The 21990-nt window shown below is 48.4% G+C and overlaps 1 protein-coding gene across 1 annotated transcript in view; it reads left to right on the top strand.

Annotated features, from left to right (window-relative positions):
* The window catches only part of GALNT18 (polypeptide N-acetylgalactosaminyltransferase 18), a 355023-nt gene that overhangs the window by 156884 nt on the left and 176149 nt on the right, over positions 1 to 21990 (top strand). Inside the window, exon 2 of the mRNA XM_011954282.1 lies at positions 20178 to 20370. Coding sequence (XP_011809672.1) covers positions 20178 to 20370 — 193 coding nt within the window. The remainder of the gene's footprint in view (positions 1 to 20177; positions 20371 to 21990) is intronic.

Genomic DNA, 21990 nt, shown 5'->3' on the forward strand with positions numbered 1-21990 from the left:
TACAAGAAAAAAACAAACAACCCCATCAAAAAGTGGGCAAAGGATATGAACAGACATTTCTCAAAAGAAGACATTCATACAGCCAACAGACACATGAAAAAATGCTCATCATCACTCGCCATCAGAGAAATGCAAATCAAAACCACAATGAGATACCATCTCACACCAGTAAGAATGGCAATCATTAAAAAATCAGGAAACAACAGGTGTTGGAGAGGATGTGGAGAAATAGGAACACTTTTACACTGTTGGTGGGATTGTAAACTAGTTCAACCATTATGGAAAACAGTATGGCAACTCCTCAAGGATCTAGAACTAGATGTACCATATGACCCAGCCATCCCACTACTGGGTATATACCCAAAGGATTATAAATTATTCTACTACAAAGACACATGCACACGTATGTTTATTGCAGTACTATTCACAATAGCAAAGACTTGGAATCAACCCAAATGTCCATCTGTGACAGACGGGATTAAGAAAATGTGGCACATGTACACCATGGAATACTATGCAGCCATAAAAAAGGATGAGTTTGCGTCCTTTGTAGGGACATGGATGCAGCTGGAAACCATCATTCTTAGCAAACTATCACAAGAAGAGAAAACCAAACACCGCATGTTCTCACTCATAGGTGGGAACTGAACAATGAGATCACTTGGACTCGGGAAGGGGAACATCACACACTGGGGCCTATCATGGGGAGGGGGGAGGGGGGAGGGATTGCACTGGGGAGTTATACATGATATAAATGATGAATTGATGGGTGCTGACAAGTTGATGGGTGCAGCACACCAACATGGCACAAGTATACATATGTAACAAACCTGCACGTTATGCACATGTACCCTAGAACTTAAAGTATAATAAAAAAAAAAAAAAAGAAAACAATGAAAGGAAATACAACAAAAGAGATACCCTGAACCCTCCCTCCAGAGATTTTGGCTCAACCAGGGTTGGGCCTGGGCATTCTCAATTTGATGTGATCATCTCATTCTCAGTTTACTTAATGTGTAGCCAGGATTGAGAACTCAGGTTAAACTGTGTTCTCAGCCATGGTGCCTGTCTGTGCCCTGAATGTGCACAATGCATGAGTGTGTGGACGTGTCTCCTGGGCTGATTCCAATCCTTTGGGACATTTATGATGGGGACCTGGGCTTGCTCTGGCAAACAGAGTGGTTCCCTTTGAATGTCTCCATCTGGCCATCAGACTGGCATGGCGCCTCTGCCATGTTCAGAGGATGTTGCTGGAAGCTGGGAGAAAAGCCTCTGTCATATCACCTCTCTCATCTGGCTCTGGGTAAGAAAGGGCTCTGTGAAGGGGCAGGGGTGGCAGCTGCAGCGGAACCAGTGGCACTGGGAAGATTTCTGACCATGGAGCCGTGGGTGACCTAGGTTAGGGCAGCAGCACCTGATGCAGTAGTTGCTATAGAGCCATGAACCCTGATTCTCAGTGTGGCTTCTGCATGTCAGTGTGGAGAGACAGCAGAGCCCTCCTGCCTGCCATGGGCACATGCAGTGTGTGCAGCCGCTGGGCACACACGGTGATGTCTATCTTCTCTCCATTAAGGGCCTCCTGCCTCCTGGGCCCCAGGTTCAGAAGACGTTCTCCTCCGCACATACAGACTGTGCACAGAGATGATCAGTTCATTTTCCATCTTTTATTAATCAAAGACACATGTAGCTGTTAAACAGAGCTTCTGACTCCCAGTAGGTAAGAATTTTTTCTACTCTGAGCCTTCTAGAAATTGCACCTAAAGCCAAGTAATCGGGTCCTTTCATTGATCTGCGTGTGTCCTATTGCCAGGCCTTTTGGAAGTGGTTTGAAGAGCTCAGGAACACCCTGCCCAGGTCTTCCTTCTGTCTTGCTTCCCCCTCATTCCTGCCCCAACTTTACCTCTCTGTGTCATCTTTAGCAAGTCCCCCAGCCTCTCTGATAGAACAAATGCCTTGGCCTTATCCTTCCCCCTGAGAAAGGAGACAGATGAACTCATTAGCTTTCAGGGTTCAAAGCACCTTCTTTAGCCACAGACCCTTTCTTTAAAGGTTTTCTTATGCAAAATCCTAATAGGTAAACAGACTAAATTAGAACTCTTCTGGCAAAGGGGGAAAGAGGGGTCTCAGACTCCCCTCACCCCCCTTCAGGGTCCACTTTCCCCAAGGGGGCTCCACAGACTCTTTTGGAAACCTCAGTTGTAAATAAGTTATTTTCAATGGGGGATCATCCCTCCTTTCCTGGGTGTCCATATCAAAATCTTGGGAAAGTTAAGTGGCACATGTACTTTGAAAAATCATATTTCAAAATGGCCATCATTCTTATTTGTTTTCAATTGTGATACCTAATTTGTTTTCAAATTTCAAGTAACATGAAAGGAGGGTAGAGATTTCAGCATTCATGTAAAGGTGGCATTGGTTTATAAAATACAGTCCGTTGATCTAGATCAGTGTTTTGCAAAATGCAGTCACAAGCCACCCAGCAGGCCATGAAATCAATTTACTAGGTCATGAACAGCATTCCTTCTTAATAGAATATTATAGAATGAAATAGAATATGTCAGAGTTAATCACATATAGTCATGCTAAAGATTGTTTTGTAACCTCGTTTCCCTTATATGTGTTTGTGTGTAATGGGTGAAATGCAAAAAATACAGTTCTCCTTGTAGGGTATGATTGAGAAGGGCTGAGAAGCACTGGTCTGGATGGATGCCTCGTATGGTTCCTTTGGGCCCTGCCTTTGGCTCATATCCACATCTGGGAGATCTTCCTACTCCCTATGCTGAGCAGAGCACTGGTGAGCCATGCAGTGAGGCCAGGGAAGAAGGCAGAACTGCTCAGCAGTACAACAGTGTGAGCCCCTCCCCTAGAGATAGCTGAGTACCCTACATAAATATTGTCCAGTAATTCCACATCCTCCTGGGGCCTGGCAGAAGAGAAAAGGTTAATAGGGAGCCAGCTGACCTTGCCTGGGTCCATGGTCCAGGAACTAACCGTGGTATGTCTTATACAGGTGGGTGAAGTGAGTTGTGCAGTGGTCTAGGCACTCCATTTCTCTACCCCTGATCAGCCCTAACAGCAGAGAAGCTTGTCACCTCCAGCCTTGTCACTTCTCCGGTTCCCAGAGGCACTCTAACCCTTCCTAAGCTATGTTTCCAGACCTCATGGCCAGGTGGCTTTGGTTTCTGTGGCTACTGAGCTGCCATGGATATGGATCACAAGCCCCAGGATCAGAGGGAGCAGCACTCAAGCTTCGAGTAATCCTTGGTGTTTTCATGCACAGTGACAGCTCCATAAGGTGGGAATCTCTGCTTCCTAGCCCTGGGCTACATGGCGTGACAGACAACCCTGCCCACCCAACGCCCCAGTCTCAGGGGAAATCAATCTAAATACAGAGACCCTCCCACTGTGGCATTCAGCTCCCGGTGCCAATGTGGCCTCCTTGACATCCCTTCCTCCCCTGACCTCAGCAGGAATGGAGTTGAGGATCCGGCAACAGACCTTCCTCAGGTATCCTAAGGCACCTTGCCCAGGGTCCCCGTGGGATAAGGATAGAGAAGTTGCCTTCTGTTCTAAGTTACTGTGTGTACTCTATGTACCTGAAGCTAGTGGGGAAGACAAGAAATAATGAGCAGCCATCCCAACAACTCCCCACTGCCCGTAATTCCATCCCCAGCTCCCAGCCTAGCACCTGACCGATAACAAAAATAGTAACAACAGCTATGTTGCCCGTAGAATGTGAAAGGCTCTGTTACTAACTTATTCAGTCCTCACAATAACCCCACAAGGAACTAGGTAATATGATTATCCCCAATTTTCCACATTAGTAAACGGAGGCACAGAGAAGTTAAGTGACTTGTACAAGGTCACACAGCTAGTGAGTAGTGACGTCAAGCTCCAGACTCAGGCAGTGTAACTCAGAGGGTTTGCACTTCACCGTTAGGCTATGCTGCTCTCTGCACAGCTGTATCTTGATGCATATTAATGGAATAAATGAATTTCATTTCATTTATAATGCCAAATTCACAGACTTTAATTTTCACTTCTCTGTGGGTACCCAGAAAAAAGTAGGACAAGCCAATGTGTCTTCCTCAGTGCACCAGGGCCCACGAGGGAGCTTCTTTCTGAGCCACCAACCAGGAGAAAAGGGCATTAGCTCTGGGCCCATGCCTCCTCCCTGAAGAGGAGATGTTCGTGGGACCAAGAGAGACTATGCATCAGGGTGCCCGCTCTCTGGGTGCCCACTAACTTTGAGGCATGGTGTGGAGGAGGAACTTCAGGGCTACAGGGCCTCTGAGCAGAGTCCTCCTTAGATCTGAGCCTAGGAGACCTCGAGTCTCCCGGGAAGGCTGGCTTGGCCTCTCAAGATCCCTTCTGGGCATAGGCTTTTGTGTTCACTTCAAAAATCCATTTGTGGAGCAAAAACTCACGATTATGGAATAACGTTTAGACTTTGTGGAAAATCCTGGAACCCACTGAAGAAGCCTTGCCTGACCTTGTACAGGAGCTATCAGTGTAGATGCTTTCCAAAGCCCATGGCTAACAGATAGATAAGCTTGGGACCCCATTCACTACATCTTGGATGTGCAGAGTTTCTTTGTCCAAAACCTTTGCTTATTTTGTCTGGCTGCAGGCCGGGACTGCCTCCTTCCTCTGCCTCAGGTGCTCACAGAGCACGACTGGGTTGGTAAATTAAGAATTTGCCAGATGGAAAGGACTAATTTTTCCCCCTTTCAAAATCATGAGCATGACAGTTTTTGCACACATTCCACCATACACATACTGCATTCATAATACAGAGCGTTGAGACATCATAAAGGTTTCACATCTTTCATGTGATAAATATTTTTACCGTCATGCTCAAGAAATGGATTTTGTTTGAAAATGGCCTATTTCCTTTGATGACTTCTTTGACGTGGATTCAAAGCCTTTCCCGATCCTGCCAGGCCTGGCGTTGGGAGGGCCTGTTTGTTCACTTTTTTCGAAGGACAAATCCACTTCTCCCTGATGAAATACAGCTGTGACTGCTGGGGGTGAGAGATTTACGACTTAGGACAGTAATGAAAAGATGTCCAGTGAGCCGACAGCTGCTGGGAGTGATGGCACGCTCAGCCCTGGGGCCACCACAGCTGGGGCTCCCAGGGGCGTGTGAGCAGACCTCAAACTCGCCGGGGCCCTGGCTCGTATTTATCCTTCTGCATCGTACACTGCATTTAAAGAATCAGATGTGGGCTAGTTAAGTGAATAATATTTCTTCTTGCAAGTTTGTTTTTACAAGTGTTCTTTTCTCATCTTTGAAATGACACATTTTTAATGCTCTTGCTACATGCAGTGAGCAACCACTTGGGGCTAGAAGAATCTGTTTTCAGGATGAGCTTTTGTAGGCTGCTGTGGGTTCTGGAACTCTCTCTCTCTCTCTCTCTCTCTCTCTCTCTGTGTGTGTGTGTGTGTGTCTGTCTGTCTGTCTGTCTGAGTGTGTATGTCCATGTGTGAGGATACAGCCAGTGATAACTGAGGGAAACAGGAACCCTGTTCTCTTGTGGGAGCCTGGACTAATAGTTCCAGGGTCTTGTGATTGATATGCTCTCTCTCCACACTGCAGAGCATTGCTTACCCTCCCACCTGCCTGTCCTGTAGGGGCAGGTGCATGCTGTACATCTAGACCCAGGCACCAACACAGGTAAGGGTGTCTGAGAGAGGAGGTTTGCTGGTGTGCCCAGGGCTCAGGCTCTGGGGTTTGGCTGATATCCCAAATACTTGTTCTTCGAGCAGTTGCCTTTTCCCAAAGTCATTTTGCAGGACCCCTCCTGGGTGGTGGAGGGAGCACTGAGCAGGAATGAGGGCATCAGGACCCTTTTTTGCTTCCCAGTCCTAGAATCAGCTGCTGCCTGGCTGTGTGACTTCAGGCGAGGCATTTAACCTTTCTGGATCTGAACTAGAGGCCTAAGGGTTCCACTGAACATTCTGCTTCTGAGTGAAAGCCACCAGGCCCTGTGTAAGTCACAATCAGTGATCTGAGCCACCTTAGAATTGTGACATTTTAGGGCACGAAGGGATCTTTGAGATCACCTTGTGTTTACTGATGAGAAAAGGACAGCCTAAAGAAAAAGAAGGGCCAGGTGCGATGGCTCATGCTTGTAATCCCAGCACTTTGGGAGGCTAAGGCGGGTGGATCACTTGAGGTCAAGAGTTCGAGACCAGCCTGGCCAACGTGGTGAAACCCCACCACTACTAAAAAAATAAAAATTAAAAAAATAAAAATATTATCTGAGTATAGTGGCAGGAGCCTGTAATCCCAGCTACTAGGGAGGCTGAGGTGGGAGGATCACTTGGATCCAGGAAGTGGAGGTTGCAGCGAGCTGAGATCATGCCACTGCACACTCTAGCCTGGGTGACAGAGCAAGACTCCATCCCAAAAAAAAAAAAAAAAGAAAAGACTTCTTTGCCACAGCCACACACTGAATGTACTGAGAGCCAAGACTAGGAAGCCCCTCCTCTACAGCTGTGATTCTGAGAGTGGGGACCGTGGACCAGCAGACTTAGCATCCTCTCGTAACTTGCTAGAAATGCACAATCTCAGACCTCCCCTCAGACTGCTGAATGAGAAACTCTGGGGTGGGACCCCATGATCTGTAATCTAACTGCCCTCTGGGTGAAGTCTGATGCTTGCTGCTATTCCTACAGCACCCTGCTTCCCATTAAGACCAGAAGAAAGAAACTGGAAACAGGCAGGCTTCCTGGGAGAGGCTGTCTGAGACAGGGGAGCACGTGATAGAGTAATATTACAGAAGAAAGGCACACGCGATTTTTGCAGCTTCATTCAGGCTGCAGGTTTCCCAAAGCAAGGACTCTTGCAGCAGGGCCTTGAAAGGAGTCACGGCTGCAGCAGGCGTCTGGCGTTGTTCTGGGCTACAGGCTGTCCTACTGGCAAAGGGCCACACTGCTTTCTCTCTGTCCGGCCCAGCTGTTCCCATCTGCGTGTCTGTGTCAGGGAAGCATGCCTCTTTAACATTAGCAGGGTTGGTCTGGCTTGTTCATTCCAGTAGATTGATGTGTGGAAACACTGGGAACACTGTTTTATGTGTGAACAGTGTAGTGTATATTTAGAAGTCTGGGTGTCAGCTCCAGGCTGTCAGCTCGGTGGCAGGTGGGGGAGGGGGATAATGGTATGTGCTTCAGAGTTTATTATATCTCTCCTAGGCAGAATTCTAGCTTTAAAGGATTGTTTTAAAGTAGCAAGTAATGGCACATATAAATTCTGGTTCCTAAGATACAGACATTTGTCACTCTCTAAAATGTGTTTTTTTACATGTACTTTACATAGTTGGCATGGAGTGTAAAAACTTGACCCTTTAATAGCAGCTTTCATTCTGCATAATTTCTAATCAAGGCTATTTCCACTTCTGTGAGTGTGTGTGCACACGCTGAGCCCTGCTGCTCCTACCTGCACCAGCCATCCCAACTGTGCACTCAGACACACCCAGGCCCAGAAGTCCCCCTTACAGGGGAGGAAAGACACAGCAGTGCCAGCCCGTCAGGAGTGGAGTGGGATTTTTCTGACTGAGAGAGATCATCCTGTAATATCTGGACTAAGCTTGCAGAGTCAGATGTCTTCCTGTCCTTCCTGCCATGTCAGCCCAGACTGAACTGACTCTGGTCTTTTGCTGGCACCTACCACCCTTCCTGAGTCTAGCCCACGTAGCTGGAGTTGCCTTCCCTAACTCTTGCCAGTAGTTCCCAGGGTGCAGGGCCAAATTCCTCTATCCCTGGCTGTCTTAATCCATTTTGCATTGCTATAAAAGAATACTTGAGACTGGGTAGTTTATAAAGAAAAACAATTTTAACATTTTTTCTCAGAGGGTTCTGTATCCCCCTCCCCGAATGAAAGCAACAACAAACTACTGATAGAACTGTCACTTTAGGGAGTTTTGAAAGCCACACTTAGAGTAGCCAGATACCAACACCTAAGTCCAAAGAACAGTAGCAGGAAGCCAGCTGGACACTGTAATGATTCCGTCTGTGTGGGTCAGGAAGAAACAGGGAGGCAGGAGGGCGACTGCCTCAGTCCCTGCCTTGCACCATCTAAGGCTCTCCTTTCTTCCTCATTAGTGAGTGCATGAGGGAGGAAAGGCCAAAAGGCCTTCAAAGTCAGGGAGGAATAGGCAGAGATAAGGCCCCTCCACAGCTCATGGCCACCTGCAGCCCTCAGGTGCACTGCACCTTTGGAGAACCTGGATGACAGCCCCGTCCAGATTGTACAGGGTATGTTCACACTCAGTAAGTGTTGGGGTGGACAGAGCCATTTTGCTCAGAGTAGTGTTGGACATGGTAGGCTCTTTACAAATGTCAGCTATTGGTGTTTTGCCTCACTATAACCCTGTGAATGAAGTATTAGAATCTCTTTTTAATAGATGGGAAAAGCCACACGATGATTGGACTCTTGCTATGGCAGCAGAATAATGGTTCCCCAAAGATGTACACATCCTAATCCCTGGAACCTGTGAATATGTAACCTTACATGGCAAAAGGGAACTAAGGTTGCATATGAAATTAAGGTTGTGAATTCAGCTGACTTTTAAAGACGGAGAGTAGCCTGGATTGCCCAGGTGGGCCTAATGCAACCATAGGGGTCCTTGATGTGGCAGAGGGGGCTGAAGAGAAGGTCAGAGTGCTGCAATGTGGGATGGACTTGACCCACTGTGGTGGACTTTGAAGATGGAGGAAGAGGCCATGAGCCAAGGGATGCAGGCAGCCTCTGGAAACTGGGAGGGACATGGAAACAGAATCTCTCCTCCAGAGCTTCCAGAAAGGAGCATGGTCCTCCCAACACATCGATTATAGCCTGGTGAGACCCCATCAGACTTCTTACTTTCACAACTGTAAGATAGTACATTTGCATTGTCAAGCTACTAAGTTTGTGGTGGTTTGATACAGTGCCATAGGAAACTATTAACACACTTTACCACATATCTGATGGTTTGCTAAGCACTTTCCTGGTGTCCATCATATCACTTAATCTTTGCAACAAGCTCAGACATAGAAATTATTATCCCCATTCAACAGATGAGCAAGCTGAGCTTCAGAGAGGTTTAAGAGCTTGATGAGGGTCACATAGCCAACCTAGGGCAGAGCTGCCTCCAGCACTCCTCAGTCTGGTGGGCTCAGCCCCTAATGGAGTCTACACTCGGCCTTGCAGTGGGGCATCTCTCTGGATGGCAGACCCCACCCTACTTTGGGCTGAGGCATCCTGAAGAAGCCTCTCTTCTTCCCTGCAACACTGTTCAGGTGCCAGAGGAAACCATCCTGGATTTGCCTTTGCCATGCTGAATAACGTCCTCGTGCAGAGGATTTTAATAGTGTTGGACCTGAGACTGTCAGGGCTCCTTCCTCCAGATTAGTTCCAAGCTCTTTGCTGTCAGATTCCACTTTGTTCTTTTGGCAGCTCTGAGGATTCCAGGGAGAGAAAGCCTAATTGTGGGGGCCATTGGCAAAAGACCTTTGACTCATGTTTGAACGCAACTCTGGAAACAGAGAAGGGAAGCCCTCCACTCAACAGAATAGTGCATTTACTTACCGTTATTCGGGTGCTTGACATATTAAAGGATGTTTTCAAAAATCTGAAAATTGTCCTTTGGGAGCCTAATCACAAGCAGAGGCATAACATCTTGCTTTGCTGGATATAAGAAGAGTACCGCTATGATGTGCTGAAGTGCCCCTTCTCTCTCAAGTAAAACACAAACACTGGCTCCACCTTATGAAGAGAAACAGGGCCCAGGGAGCTGGGGATTTGCCCAATGTTGGAGATGAGGATAGGCTGAGGCTTCCTGTCTCCCAGACCAGCCGGCTTTCCACAGGTCTCAGTGCCTGGCTTTGGCTGGGACCAGGCACAAAGGCTGGGATTTGGATCTCAAGGCTGGGTGTTTGGAAGACGGGGGAGGGCAGGTCCGCCGGCTGTGAAGGTGATGCAGCAGATGGCAAGCCGAAGGCAGCCGAGGCTGAACGCTGCTGTTCCGGCTGTTTATGATGTGACCCCTCTGCATGGTGGTGTGAGTCCTGCCCTCATTAGCAGTGCTCGGGTGAACTGGGCTTTGATGCTCTGCAAGCATGGTCTGGGCTTCTCGGGCAAGGCCCAAGCATCAAGCTCTTTAGTGGGAATAATGGTGACTTCTCACCATTGGAAGTCAGTGGGCAGGAGTTTACTGAAAGTCGACAAGAGAAATGTACATTTCTGAACATTCAATTAGCCCTCTTCTTTTTAACCCAAAATAAAGCATGCAACAAGGCACTGCAGGAGTAGAAGAAAAGTTTTTTGAGAAATCATTGAATTGTACATTTAAAGTGGGTGAGTTTTATGGTATATAAATTATACCTCAATAAAGCTGTTTTTAAAGTGAGGAGTGGAAGAAAAGGAAAACATTCTTTATGAATTCTTATCTGGGATATTCAGCAATGCTTGCTGCATTATTTGATGCTTAGCCTTCATCTTTCCCAAAGCTGACTTCACAGTGACTGTTTATAGCAGCCTGACAGTCTGTTTTCATCTCACAAGTGAAGAAAGCGAAGGCTTGAAGGGACTCTGGGTCTTTCCCAAAGGGAGGGAATAGCAGACCCAGAAGTGGGGAGAGAAGGGATCCCCAGTACACTCTGGGAGGAGGACCAGGAGACAGGACCATCTGGGTTTGCACCCCAAGTGCACTTCAGACACAGAGGGTCTTGGGGCCCACGGCAGGCAGATACCTGGCACCCCAACCTGCCTGTCCTAGTTTCTCGTGCCTCCTTTCACTGGGTTCTAGATCTCATCACCAAACAACCAGAGCTTTGCTATGAGCATGGCCTGAGGGCGGAAACAGAAATAGCAGTGGCTACAGTACTGGCTGCAGGGCAAAAGCTAGCCCCCGCTCCCCACCCACCCTCAAAGCCTTCTCAGCGATCCCCTCTCCCTGAGAGAGGGACACAGTAAACAGAGTAAACCACAAGAAACAAGAAGGCTCCAGTGGTTTCCTGGGAACACCTCCCTAAAGGTGCTCATACCGAAGGACAAGAAGCAGAGCTGCTGCTTCCAGAGAGTGCACAGACCAGCTTGGGCAGCAGGCCAGGGGTCCTCAGCCAGGTGAGCTGCGTCCTGGGTGGCTCTGTCTGACCCCTTGGCAGGACTTGACCATTCCTGTGGCCCAGCCTTGAGGTGGGAGCCCTAAACCACTTTGACCTCCAGCAGCAACCATGCCATTTGACTCCTCCAATTCCCTTGTCCTCCAATCCAAGGAGCAGATATGAGTACTAGATTCTTGCCTAGGAAGAGGTCTGGGCTACAGCCTCTCCTGCAGTTCCTCCAAAAAGCCACCGGCTCCTCAGAATTTCTATCTCCAGCAATGGCAAGAGCTGGCAAAATGACTCAACTTCAGCAGAAGGGGATCTCCAGGGATCTGGTCCTAGAAGGTGAGGCAGTCCAACCTAGAGAGGGCTGGGCAGCATTACAATACCGCTTTCACTCTAAAGCCCATTTCCTCTCCACTCCATTGTGCAATCTCAGTACCACTGCAGTCTTGGAGCATGAGCCAGTGGGGCCAGCACTTTGTTTGGGCTGCCCACTGAAGCAGAACTCTTCATGCAGGAATTCCTACTTTCAGCATCAGTGGCTTCAGAAACCTCAAAAGCCTTGGCAGGGCCTCCAGATGTGCTCCTCTTACTTGGCCAGTTACCCCATGCACAATGCTCAGAGCTGTGGCTTTTGTTGCATTAATTGCTCAAAGCTTTGCAAGCTCTTTCCTGCCCCACTTCCCACCTGTCTCCATGAATTAGCATGGACCTGCCAGGATGTATCTGTAAGCTCCACTCTTATCAATGGGCTGTGTGTCAGGCACTGTGGGCATTATCACTGAGACCACATTATGGCGTTTCCCAGGTGCCCTATGTGATCGTTGGTAGAACTTTATGAAAAACAGGTCATGCACAATAAGGACTGGGCATGACCGTGGGGAAGCAAATGACCTGAGTGAGTGGGTCTCCAGAAACCCATCACTCTCATTCACAGGGGCCCACCTAGGAAGGACCCAAGCAAGTGGTAGTCAAAATATACTTGGCACACAACTGGCAAGGGACAGTACTAACCAATTGACAGGAATGCTCAACACCGCCTAGAGCAGGGTCCTAGGGCTCTTGGTTGGGTCTTTTAGTTGCCGATTGGTGAAAAGAACTGGAGGGTTCCAAGAAAAGGGCCAGAGCACCTGGGGTTGCAGGGGGGCCCTGGAGGTATTCTAGGAGGCAGCTGTTTGCTACTGCTAGGAAGGTATTTCAATAGTTTAACAACAAATATGAACCAGTACAGACCAAGTGAATAGCCTCCTGGGGACTAAAGTTTCTCCGGTCCTCAAGTCAGACAACACATCTTGGCGCATTAATTTGCAGGTAGGGCTATGGTCAGCGCTGTGAGCTCAGCAATAAGTCCCTTAACGTCTCCAGCTGCAGTTTTCTCTCATCTATGTTGGGATTGATTAAACATACATTCTAGGAGAGGTAGGGGCAGTGCAGTGGAATTGGGGTACACTGGACTAGGGAATCAGCTCCAGGGATAAAGTTTTTAGAGTAGACACCCAAGATCAGCCTGCAGTTGGACCCCAAATAATGCACTTGCCATTCTGTGGTTTGTTTGTGTTGTTTGAGACAGGGTCTTGCTCTGTTAGGCTGGAGTGCAGCGGCAAAGTTCACTGCAGCCTCGACCTCCTGGGCTCAAGTGATCCTCCTGCCTCAACCTCCTGAGTATCTGGGGCTACGGGCGTATGCCACCATGCTCGGCTAATTTTTGTATCTTTAGTAGAGATGGAGTTTCTTCATGTTATCCAGGCTGATCTTAAACTCCTGGGCTCAAGCAATATGCCCACCTTGGCCTTCCAAAGTGCCAGGTTTACAGGCATGAGTCACTGCACCCAGTACCACTTTAAAGAGTACCTTTTTGTGATGCTTACCATGCTGGACTTTGGGATGCTTGCTTGTAAGTTCAGAAACTATTTCCAAATAATAACGCTAATCCCAAGGCTTTCAGTCTTGCAGTCTTCACTGTGGTTCTTCCTGCCCCCGTCCATGGGCTACCCTCAGCCTGCTGAGGCTCTGGATGCTCTGGGTCTGGCTTCTTGGTTTCAGATCTGTACAGCCACCTGTCCAGCAGCCTTGAGCCCCACAGACTGCTCTTTCCTCTTTCTGCATCCTAGTCCTTTTTGGCCTCTACTTTGGGGTGTACTGCCCTGGAGTGAGCTTGAGGATCATACTTACTCTTCAATTCAAGCATCCTTTCCTTTAGGAAGCCTTCCCTCTGCCGCCATTTTCCCTCACCTACAGGGACCCAATGGCATCTTATACACCCTTGATCAGAGCATTGATTACATTCTCTATGTGTTTGCTTTTCCCACTAAGTTGGATGCTATATGAGGATAGGGAACACATCTGAGTAATCTTAATATTTCAATTCCCAAGCAATAAGCTTGGCATAGAATAAACTTGCTTAAATATTCATTGCTTAGCTGATAAAAGGGGCTAACACCCTTTGTGGGCAAAGCTGACAGTGAGTTCCAAGGCTCCACAAACAAGGGAAGCACAGCCATCATGGAGCCTCTCTGAATAGGGCAGGCCAAGCTGCAGCTCCCTGCACCCTGGGGATGAGCAGGAATGACTGCTGGCTGGGTCCCTCAGGGAGAATTTCAATGTCAACAATGAGGAAGGAGTCAGCCTGTTTGCCTGTTAATGTCAGAAATGTCATGCTTTGCACAGACCCATCAACTGTACCTTTCTCTTCAAGGGTAGAGTGATTAGTGTCCTCTGGAGGGAATCCTCCCTTCAGGGCTTGATGGTGAGGATTTCTGTAACAAGCACCTTGGAGACTGAGGAGACTCAGGAGGGAAGACAGGTATCAACATGTCTGCCAGAGCTCTGGGGACACCGCGGGCTGGGTTTCAAGGAAGGAAGAGAACTCCTGGCTTGACTCTCTGGCTCTCTGTGGCTCTGTGGTTTGAGCTGGACACTTCCTGAGGGCATCTTAGGTCAGTTTTCTAGAGTCTCTGGGTCTTTCCACCTCATTGCCCTTAGTGCCTGGGTTTCTGGGAGGAGGGATTTTTGGACCCTTCAGTGGAGTCTTTTTGATTCTGAGCCTTTCTTGGTGAGATTTGAAAGACAGACAGAGAGAGGCAAGAAGAAGACACAGCCTCCTTCTCTCCCTGCCTCCCTCTTTATCTTCCTTCTCCCTATATTTCGGGGTAATTACTCCATGCACGGTCCTATTCTGGATACTTGGGAGAGAAGTCCAGTAATTCTCCAGTATAAGAAATTTACAGAGGAGTCCTGGGAGAGCAGTGGAGATTGCTTACCACTGACCATGTTTTGTGGAACTACCTGAAAAGCTCTTAAGCGTGTCCTGTCAGTCTGTGTAACTGTGCACAATCATTTGCTTAAGTGAAGTGGGGAGGAATTAACCAGACACAGCTGGAATTTGCCCTGGCCATGCCTTCACTGGCTTTGTGCTCCTACCTGCTGGCACAGGACTGCAGTCCCCTTTCCACTCCCTCTGAAAGTTTTGGGGAATCTCTAGTAGGCAGGGGGCTTTCTGACTCCCACCACGACCCACTGCTAATGCCCTATTTGTTCATTTTACTGGTATTGGTTGAGCACCTACTAGGTGCCAGATGCTGTTCTGAGTCTGAGGGACTCAACAGAGAACAAAGCAAATCCCTGACCTCACAGAGCCATGTTCTGGTCAGGGAAACAAACAACAAGCAAAATGAACGGAGACTGTATTAGTCTGTTCTCATGCTGCTGAAAAAGACGTAAGTGAGACTGGGTAATTTATAGAGAAAAGGAGGCTTAATGAACTCACAGTTTCACAAAGCTGGGGAGGACTCACAACCATGGTGGAAGGTGAAGGAGGAGCAAAAGCATGTCTTACATGGCGACAGGGAAGAAAGAGTGTGCAGGGAAGCTCCCCTTTATAAAACCATCAGATCTCTTGAGGCTTATTCACTATCATGAGAATAGCACGGGAAAGACCTGCCCCCATGATTCAATTACCTCTACCAGGTCCCTCCCACAACATATGGGAATTATGGGAGCTACAATTCAACATGAGATTTGGGTGGGGACACAGCCAAACCATATCACAGACTCTATATGTAAAAACTGGGGAGAGGGCTGGATGTTCAGGATAGGGCTTGCTGAGAAAGCGACTTTTGAGTAAAGACATAGAAGTGAGGGAACTGGCCAGAAAAATGTGCAGGGAAATGCTGGAGCTGAGGCACCCAGGTGAGATGTGCCTGGTGAGTCTGATGAGTGGCTGATGTGGCTGGAAAGGAGAAAACCAGGGGCAGAGATGGGAGGTGAGTGCTGGGCCTTGCAGGCGTTTAACAAGAAGGCGGTGGAAGGCCCTTGGAGGGTTCTGATCAGAGAAGGACACGGCATGGTAATGTTTCCCCTGGCCCGGGGGTCTCCTCAGGCCCCACTGGGGCCTCCCCAACCTACCCTAATCACATCATTCCTTTCCTTCCACCTTCCCTGACTCAAGCACTGCTTGGGCCCCAAGCGTGGCTGTCTGGTGAAGCAGCCCCTTCACTTTCCCTTTCATCCTATTTCTCCTTGGGGCCCAGACAAGCACTCAGGGCTGGGTGAGGGCAGGGGGTGAGTAACAGCTTCTGTGTTGTGCTCAGAATCCTCCAAATACACTCTTCCACACGCTCTGGCTTTGCAGCTCACAGAGTTCATTGTGCCCTGTTCAATCTCTGCCTTGAATGGGCCCTCCTGGGGAGTCCTCAGTCCCTGGAGATGTGCTTCTCTTAAGTCACCTCATCAGTTGGTCAGACATGCCCAGGTAGGTCTGAATCTTTGCAGGGGCTTCAGCCGGAGTCCACTCCTGGAAGATGCCTCATCCCTAGATGTCAGACATCAGAGGGTTTGAGTATCACCAGATGTGCCAGACACCCCAGAACCCCTGTGGAGGACCCAGCCCAGACACTTCTCTGAGGCCTCTTTGCCTATCCCCCTTATGTCAAAGATGGTCCCGTTTGCTGGATGACCATATAGGCCTGCTTTCTCACTGGAGACAGGAGTGGAGTCTAGGTCTGGTTAAGCATAGACCACTTGTCTGTGGACATGGAGAGCCTTCATGTGGGGCTGGATGGCATCAGCATCTTCCAGAGCTGGAGACCTTGGCAAGGTCACCTTCCCATCTGAACTCCAGGGGTCTGATAGGGCTGTGGGCTTCGTGGGGGCTTCAGCAATGTTTATGTGCTTACTATGTGCCAGGCACTGTGCCAGGCACAGTGGACCAAACTGGCAAATGGTAGAGCTGGAGAATAAACACTAGGATTCTGACTCCACAGCCAGTGTTCTTAACCAAATTCTTTGGAAGTGAAGAAAAATTAAATAGAGTTCAGAGAGGCAAGGCCTCCTTACCTCAGGAGAGTCAACTCTAAGGTACAGGGCAGACAGGGCTGGGGAAAGGTTCAGGGGTGGCACACTTTTTTTTTTTTTTTTTTTTTTAAGAATCAGATAGTATTTCCAGATTCTCAGGTCATATTATCTCTGTCATACATACTCAGCTCTGCTCTTCAGCACCAAAGAGATTATGTTAACAAGTGGACGTGACTGTGTTCTAATAAAAATTTATTTACAAAAACAAGTGGTGGCCGTTGGACCATGGTTTGCCACTCCTGGTGTAGAGAAAAGAATGTGGAGTTTGAGAGCTTGTTTGGAGGTTCTAGCAGGGGAACGCAGCTACTCGTATACCCTTGACCGAAGACCGGTCCTCCTCTAGCGGGGATGGTCGTCCTCTTCGACGGAGCGCGCAGCTTCGGGAGGAACGCACATGGAGCGGTGAGGGAGGAAGGGGACACCCGCCTAGCCAGCCAGATCAGCCGAATCAAGCCTGGCGATCAATGGGGTGACAGATGTCGCAGCCAGATCGCCCTAGGCCGGGCGCGGTGGCTCAAGCCTATAATCCCAGCACTTTGGGAGGCCGAGACGGGTGGATCACGAGGTCAGGAGATCGAGACCATCCTGGCTAACACAGTGAAACCCCGTCTCTACTAAAAAATACAAAAAACTAGCCGGGCGAGGTGGCGGGTGCCTGTAGTCCCAGCTACACGGGAGGCTGAGGCAGGAGAATGGCATGAACCTGGGAGGCAGAGTTTGCAGTGAGCTGAGATCTGGCCACTGCGCTCCAGCCTGGGCAACAGAGCCAAAAAAAAAAAAAAAAAAAAAGAATGTGGAGTTTGGAGGAGCCAGGCCTTTATTCGATGTCACTGACACACTGACACACTGGGTGGCCTTTTCACTTTTGGTTTCATCATGTCTAATCACTATGGGTTACTTATTAACTGATGTATTTTGAAATGATTGATTGAGTCCCTTGTAAGAAGCAGTTACTGTGCTAGGAGCTGGCAGTCCAGCAGGGATCAAGTCAGATGTGGTCCTGCTCTGTGGAGTTGCACCAGTGAGGAGGAAGAGAGGCAACATTCAATAAGGAAATAACCTATCGTGGTGCTTGACTCTTGGCAGAAATCCAACAAATATTAGATCTTTCCTGCTGTAGGCCCCCCACCTCATCTTTCAGGACTCACTGGCTTTGAGTTTGTCATCATTCTTGCCCATATTGAGTGACAAGGTAGGAGCATGTGGTGTCACCAGGACTTTAATATGTTTATGACATATTATTATGCAATGCAGGCCTAATTTTGGATCATAATTTTCCATTAACTGATCTCATTTTACTTGGTAATATCCCTTTAGGTATTCGAGAGCAATAAAACTACATTTCTTTTAAATATTATATGATTCAGTTGGTTCACTGATTTAGATTTTTACTACCCCCATTCCAAATGAATGAGTCATGCATCTTTTTAGAGATAACAAGGACCTTCAAGATCATGCATGCTTGTGCTACCCTTCAAGCATGCCTAGTAGGGGAGAAGAATGAGCAAGTTCAGGGATGGAGCTTTGTGCAGGCCGCTGCAATCCTGACAGGGCTGTGTCTTAGAAGTGTTTGCATAGTTTGCATTTTATTCTTCAATATATCCTAATCTGTTTAATTTTCTGACTTTGCTTTTACGTCTTTAAGGAGAATCAGTCACCAAGATGGTATGCCATGTTTGTCTTTGTACTTCACGTACGTTAGCAGCCCATTGCCATATAGAGGCTGTATAGCATAGTGGGGTGACCACTGCCTGGGGAGAGTCTTCCCAGGAATGAAATCCAGCTACTGCACTTCCTTCTGTGTGAACCTGGGCAAGTTTTTTATTCTCTCTGTGCCTCACTTTCTTTATATATAAAATGAAGATGACAACAATTCCTACCCTATAGGGTGAGATGAGTTGATAAGAGAAAATGCTGGCTCACGGTAGGAGTGAGCACTCGGCAAGTGTTAGCTCTGATGGTTATCCCAGGAGTTACAGGGGTGTCCCATTTGGAGGACGTGGCCTGGAGAGGTACCTTATGCATGTGCACCCAGTGAGTTTAGCACCTGGGAGTTTGTTTACAGATCTTTTTGCAACTCGCACACTGAGATTTCTGGCATCTCTGCTTTCAGGATCATGGGCTTGCTAAGTCCCCTTCTACTCTTGATAGCCTCTCTGCCTCCTTCCGGTGATGGAGGCTTCCTGCCACTGGAGCACCCCTTCCATGGTAGGAGGAGCCTGTGTTTTGGCAGGCTCTCCCTTTTGTTCCCAGGCAGTCTCCTCTCTTCCAGATGGGCTTTCAGGAGAGCATCACGAGTGGAGGTGGCAGTTGATAGCCCCAAGCTCTCCAGCCTGGAAGACCTCAGAATGCTAGCCCCTTGCCCATCACCAGCCTGTACCTAGGTGTGCCATACACCCATTGGCTCCATACAGGTCAACGAGGGGATGTGGGCAGGTGTCCCAAGCCTGCCTCTCCTGCCTATCTCTCCTGTCCCTGATCCGCTTCTGTATTTTCTGGTTACTGTCTGATTCCAGGCTCCTGGCTCCATCTCTTACTTCCCTCATGAATTTGTGAGCATAGAAGGCCCTGTCCAGTGGGCTTGCCATCTCTGTCCAATTTCTCTGATTTCTGACCTCAAATGATTCACCTGATGACCTGTCCCAGGGAACTAATTCCAAAGTCCTGGACTATCAGCCTATGTCCTGGCAAGATCTATCTTTTAGCCCCCATAAAAGAGAGATTTCAATAACCTTCCCTTGCTATAATAACCCTAACTGCCATTGGCTGTGCACTTGTTCTGAGACATAAACTGAACTAAATGCTTTATACACTTTATTTAATGGAATCCTCACAATCTCTGGAGGGTGGTTGGGTATTATCATCTCCGCATTCTAGGTGGGAGAGTTTGGGCCTTGGGAGGTTGATTGTGCTATGGTCACGTAGCCAGTACGTGGTGGAGCAGTGACTGGAATCCATGACAGTGTGACTTCAAGGTCTCTGCTCTTACCGTTAGTGATGCCCCTCCATTTTTCTGGGACATTCCTGGGAAACCATGTGCTGGCCTTGAGCTGCCTCCACCAAGTCCACCAGGGCTCCCATGAGCAGGGCCCAGAGCGTAGGGCAGGCTGGGTGTGGCTTGACTGTCACCTGTGTCATGGATCCGCTATTCTGGTGGGCAGTGTCCAGAAGCAGCAGGAGGCAGTCTGGCTGGGGTGCTGACAGTCAGGAGAATGTCACGTGGTGCACCAGGCAACTCACTGCAGGACCAGACGGTGAAGAGAGAGGGAGAAGAGCTGGCAAGAACTGGGTGGAGGAGTAGACTCCCAGCTTGGGTGCCTCAATGTGGGGTGGGCTCAGGAATTGCAGGAAATGGGGGTACAAGCTAGGGACAGAGAAGCAGATACCCAGTTTGAGGGCTGGGGCCAACATCTCTGGCAGGGAGGCAGACTGGGGAAAAAGGGGGTTTGGACTTGAAGCCATAGGGCATCAGGGTCACATCCATTAGCTTCTCAGCAGACCTTGTCAGGTGTATTTCTTGATCTCCTGTGCCTGGTGGTTGTGGGTTAGATGAATGCATGGATTCATGGATGAATGGGTCTTTGGAAAGCATGAAAACCCAAGTCAGCCCCGACCCCTGAAAGAAGGGCTAAGATTGTTTTACCAAAGGCTGTTTGTGAGGAAGGGAAAGGGATTGTCATGGCACATGCAGGGGTGCACTCTGACCCACTGTGTCCTGTTCCTTCTTTCTCCAGAGGCTCCTGCCAAGCCTGAGGAGGCAGAGGCCGAGCCCTTCACAGACTCCTCTCTGTTTGCACACTGGGGCCAGGAGCTCAGCCCCGAAGGCCGGCGCGTGGCCCTGAAGCAGTTCCAGTACTACGGCTACAATGCCTACCTCAGCGACCGCCTGCCCCTGGACCGACCCCTGCCTGACCTCAGACCCAGTGGGTGAGCAGAGTCAGTGACCGGGACCTTGTCGACCTGCCTGTGGGGAGATGGGGTCTCCAGAGTGCTGGGAACAGAGCCAGGACTGGGCGCCTGGATTCCTGGGTCCCTTTCCTGCTTCAACCAAGGCCTATCCCCTTGGCTTGCATTAGGCAAGTCACTCTCCTCTTCCCTCAGCCTCAGTTTCTCCATTAGCTGAGTAGGGGCAAAGCTTTCTTCCAGTAGAGATTTTGAGGATTAACAACTTAATTTACTCCTTAAGGGCACTACAGTCATCTCACATTCCTGTTAATATGTCATTTTAACCCAATTAGTTGCATTTTTATGAATAATCTTTTTTCTGTAAATTAGTTTTTAAAGTACATCCATCTTGCGGGGCTAACAAGTCGTTACATCTAACAAGAGAAGTCTGTCTTGACTTCTCTCTTTGTTACAGAAGGATGTTCCTTTAAGGTTCAGTGAGAATTCTTATTACTCCCAATTATTAAAAATATGGGCACGTACCTCAGCTGAGAAAATCTCATTATTTTTTGTGAGCTCCCCCCACAGTGTTTTCCCCTCTTTCTCCTCATTTTTACATTTTTTTTTTTTTAAAGCTGCAAACCATGATGAGCTTATATCTGGAGTCTTTGAGAAAGGTCTTGCTGCTGGGTTTGCAGACTGTGTTCTTTTAGGGAGAAGATCCAGTTCAGCTCCACAGATATTCATCGAACACCTGCTATATACTGTATATTTGGGTATGGTTGGTTGTGGCTCAGGGAGAACTGGACTGGGCTAGGATGAAAGAGCAGCTGAGGATGTCCAAAGGGAGAGAAGAATATGCTTTCACTAGCAGGTCATTTATTAAGCACTTCTGTGCCAGCATAATCTAGGTACAGGGATGATACGGTTTGGCTGTGTCTCCACCCAAATCTCATCTTGGATTGTGGTTCCCATAATCCCCACGTGTTGTGGGAGGGACCAGGTAGGAAGTAACTGAATCATGGGGGTAGTTTCCCCCATACTGTTCCCCTGATAGTGAGTAAGTTCTTATGAGATCTGATGGTTTTATAAGCATCTGGCATTTTCCCTGCTGGCTCTCATTCTCTCTCCTGCCACCCTGTGAAGAGGTGCCTTCCACCATGATTGTAAGTTTCCTGAGGCCTCCCAGACATGTGGAACTGTGAGTCAATTGAAACTCTTCCCTTTATAAATGACCCAGTCAGAGGTATTTCTTCATAGCAGCATGAGAATGGACTAACACAAGGGACAAAGCAGTGAACAAAACATACAGAAACCCCTGCTTCACAGAGCTGGCATTCTAGTTGGGTGGAGACAGAGAGTAAACAAAACAAAGAAGTCAAATATATAGTATGTTAGATGGTGGTGAGTGCTGTGGAGAAATATAAAGTCGGAGAGAGAGACACCTGGGACAAGAGTGGGGAGTTGCAATTTTTCCTGGGTGGTCAGGGAAGACCTCACTAAGAGGTGACATTTGAGCAAAGACCTGGAGGAGAAGAGGAAGCAAGCCATGGGGGTACTGTTGGAGGATGGGGGGAGTACCTTTCAGGCAGAGAAAGTGACAAGTGCAAAGGCCCCGAGGCAGAAGCATGCATGCCATGTCATGTTTGAAGAAGAGGAAGG

Source organism: Colobus angolensis, unplaced genomic scaffold (assembly GCF_000951035.1).
Source record: "Colobus angolensis palliatus isolate OR3802 unplaced genomic scaffold, Cang.pa_1.0 Scaffold380, whole genome shotgun sequence".
Taxonomy (NCBI): domain Eukaryota; kingdom Metazoa; phylum Chordata; class Mammalia; order Primates; family Cercopithecidae; genus Colobus; species Colobus angolensis.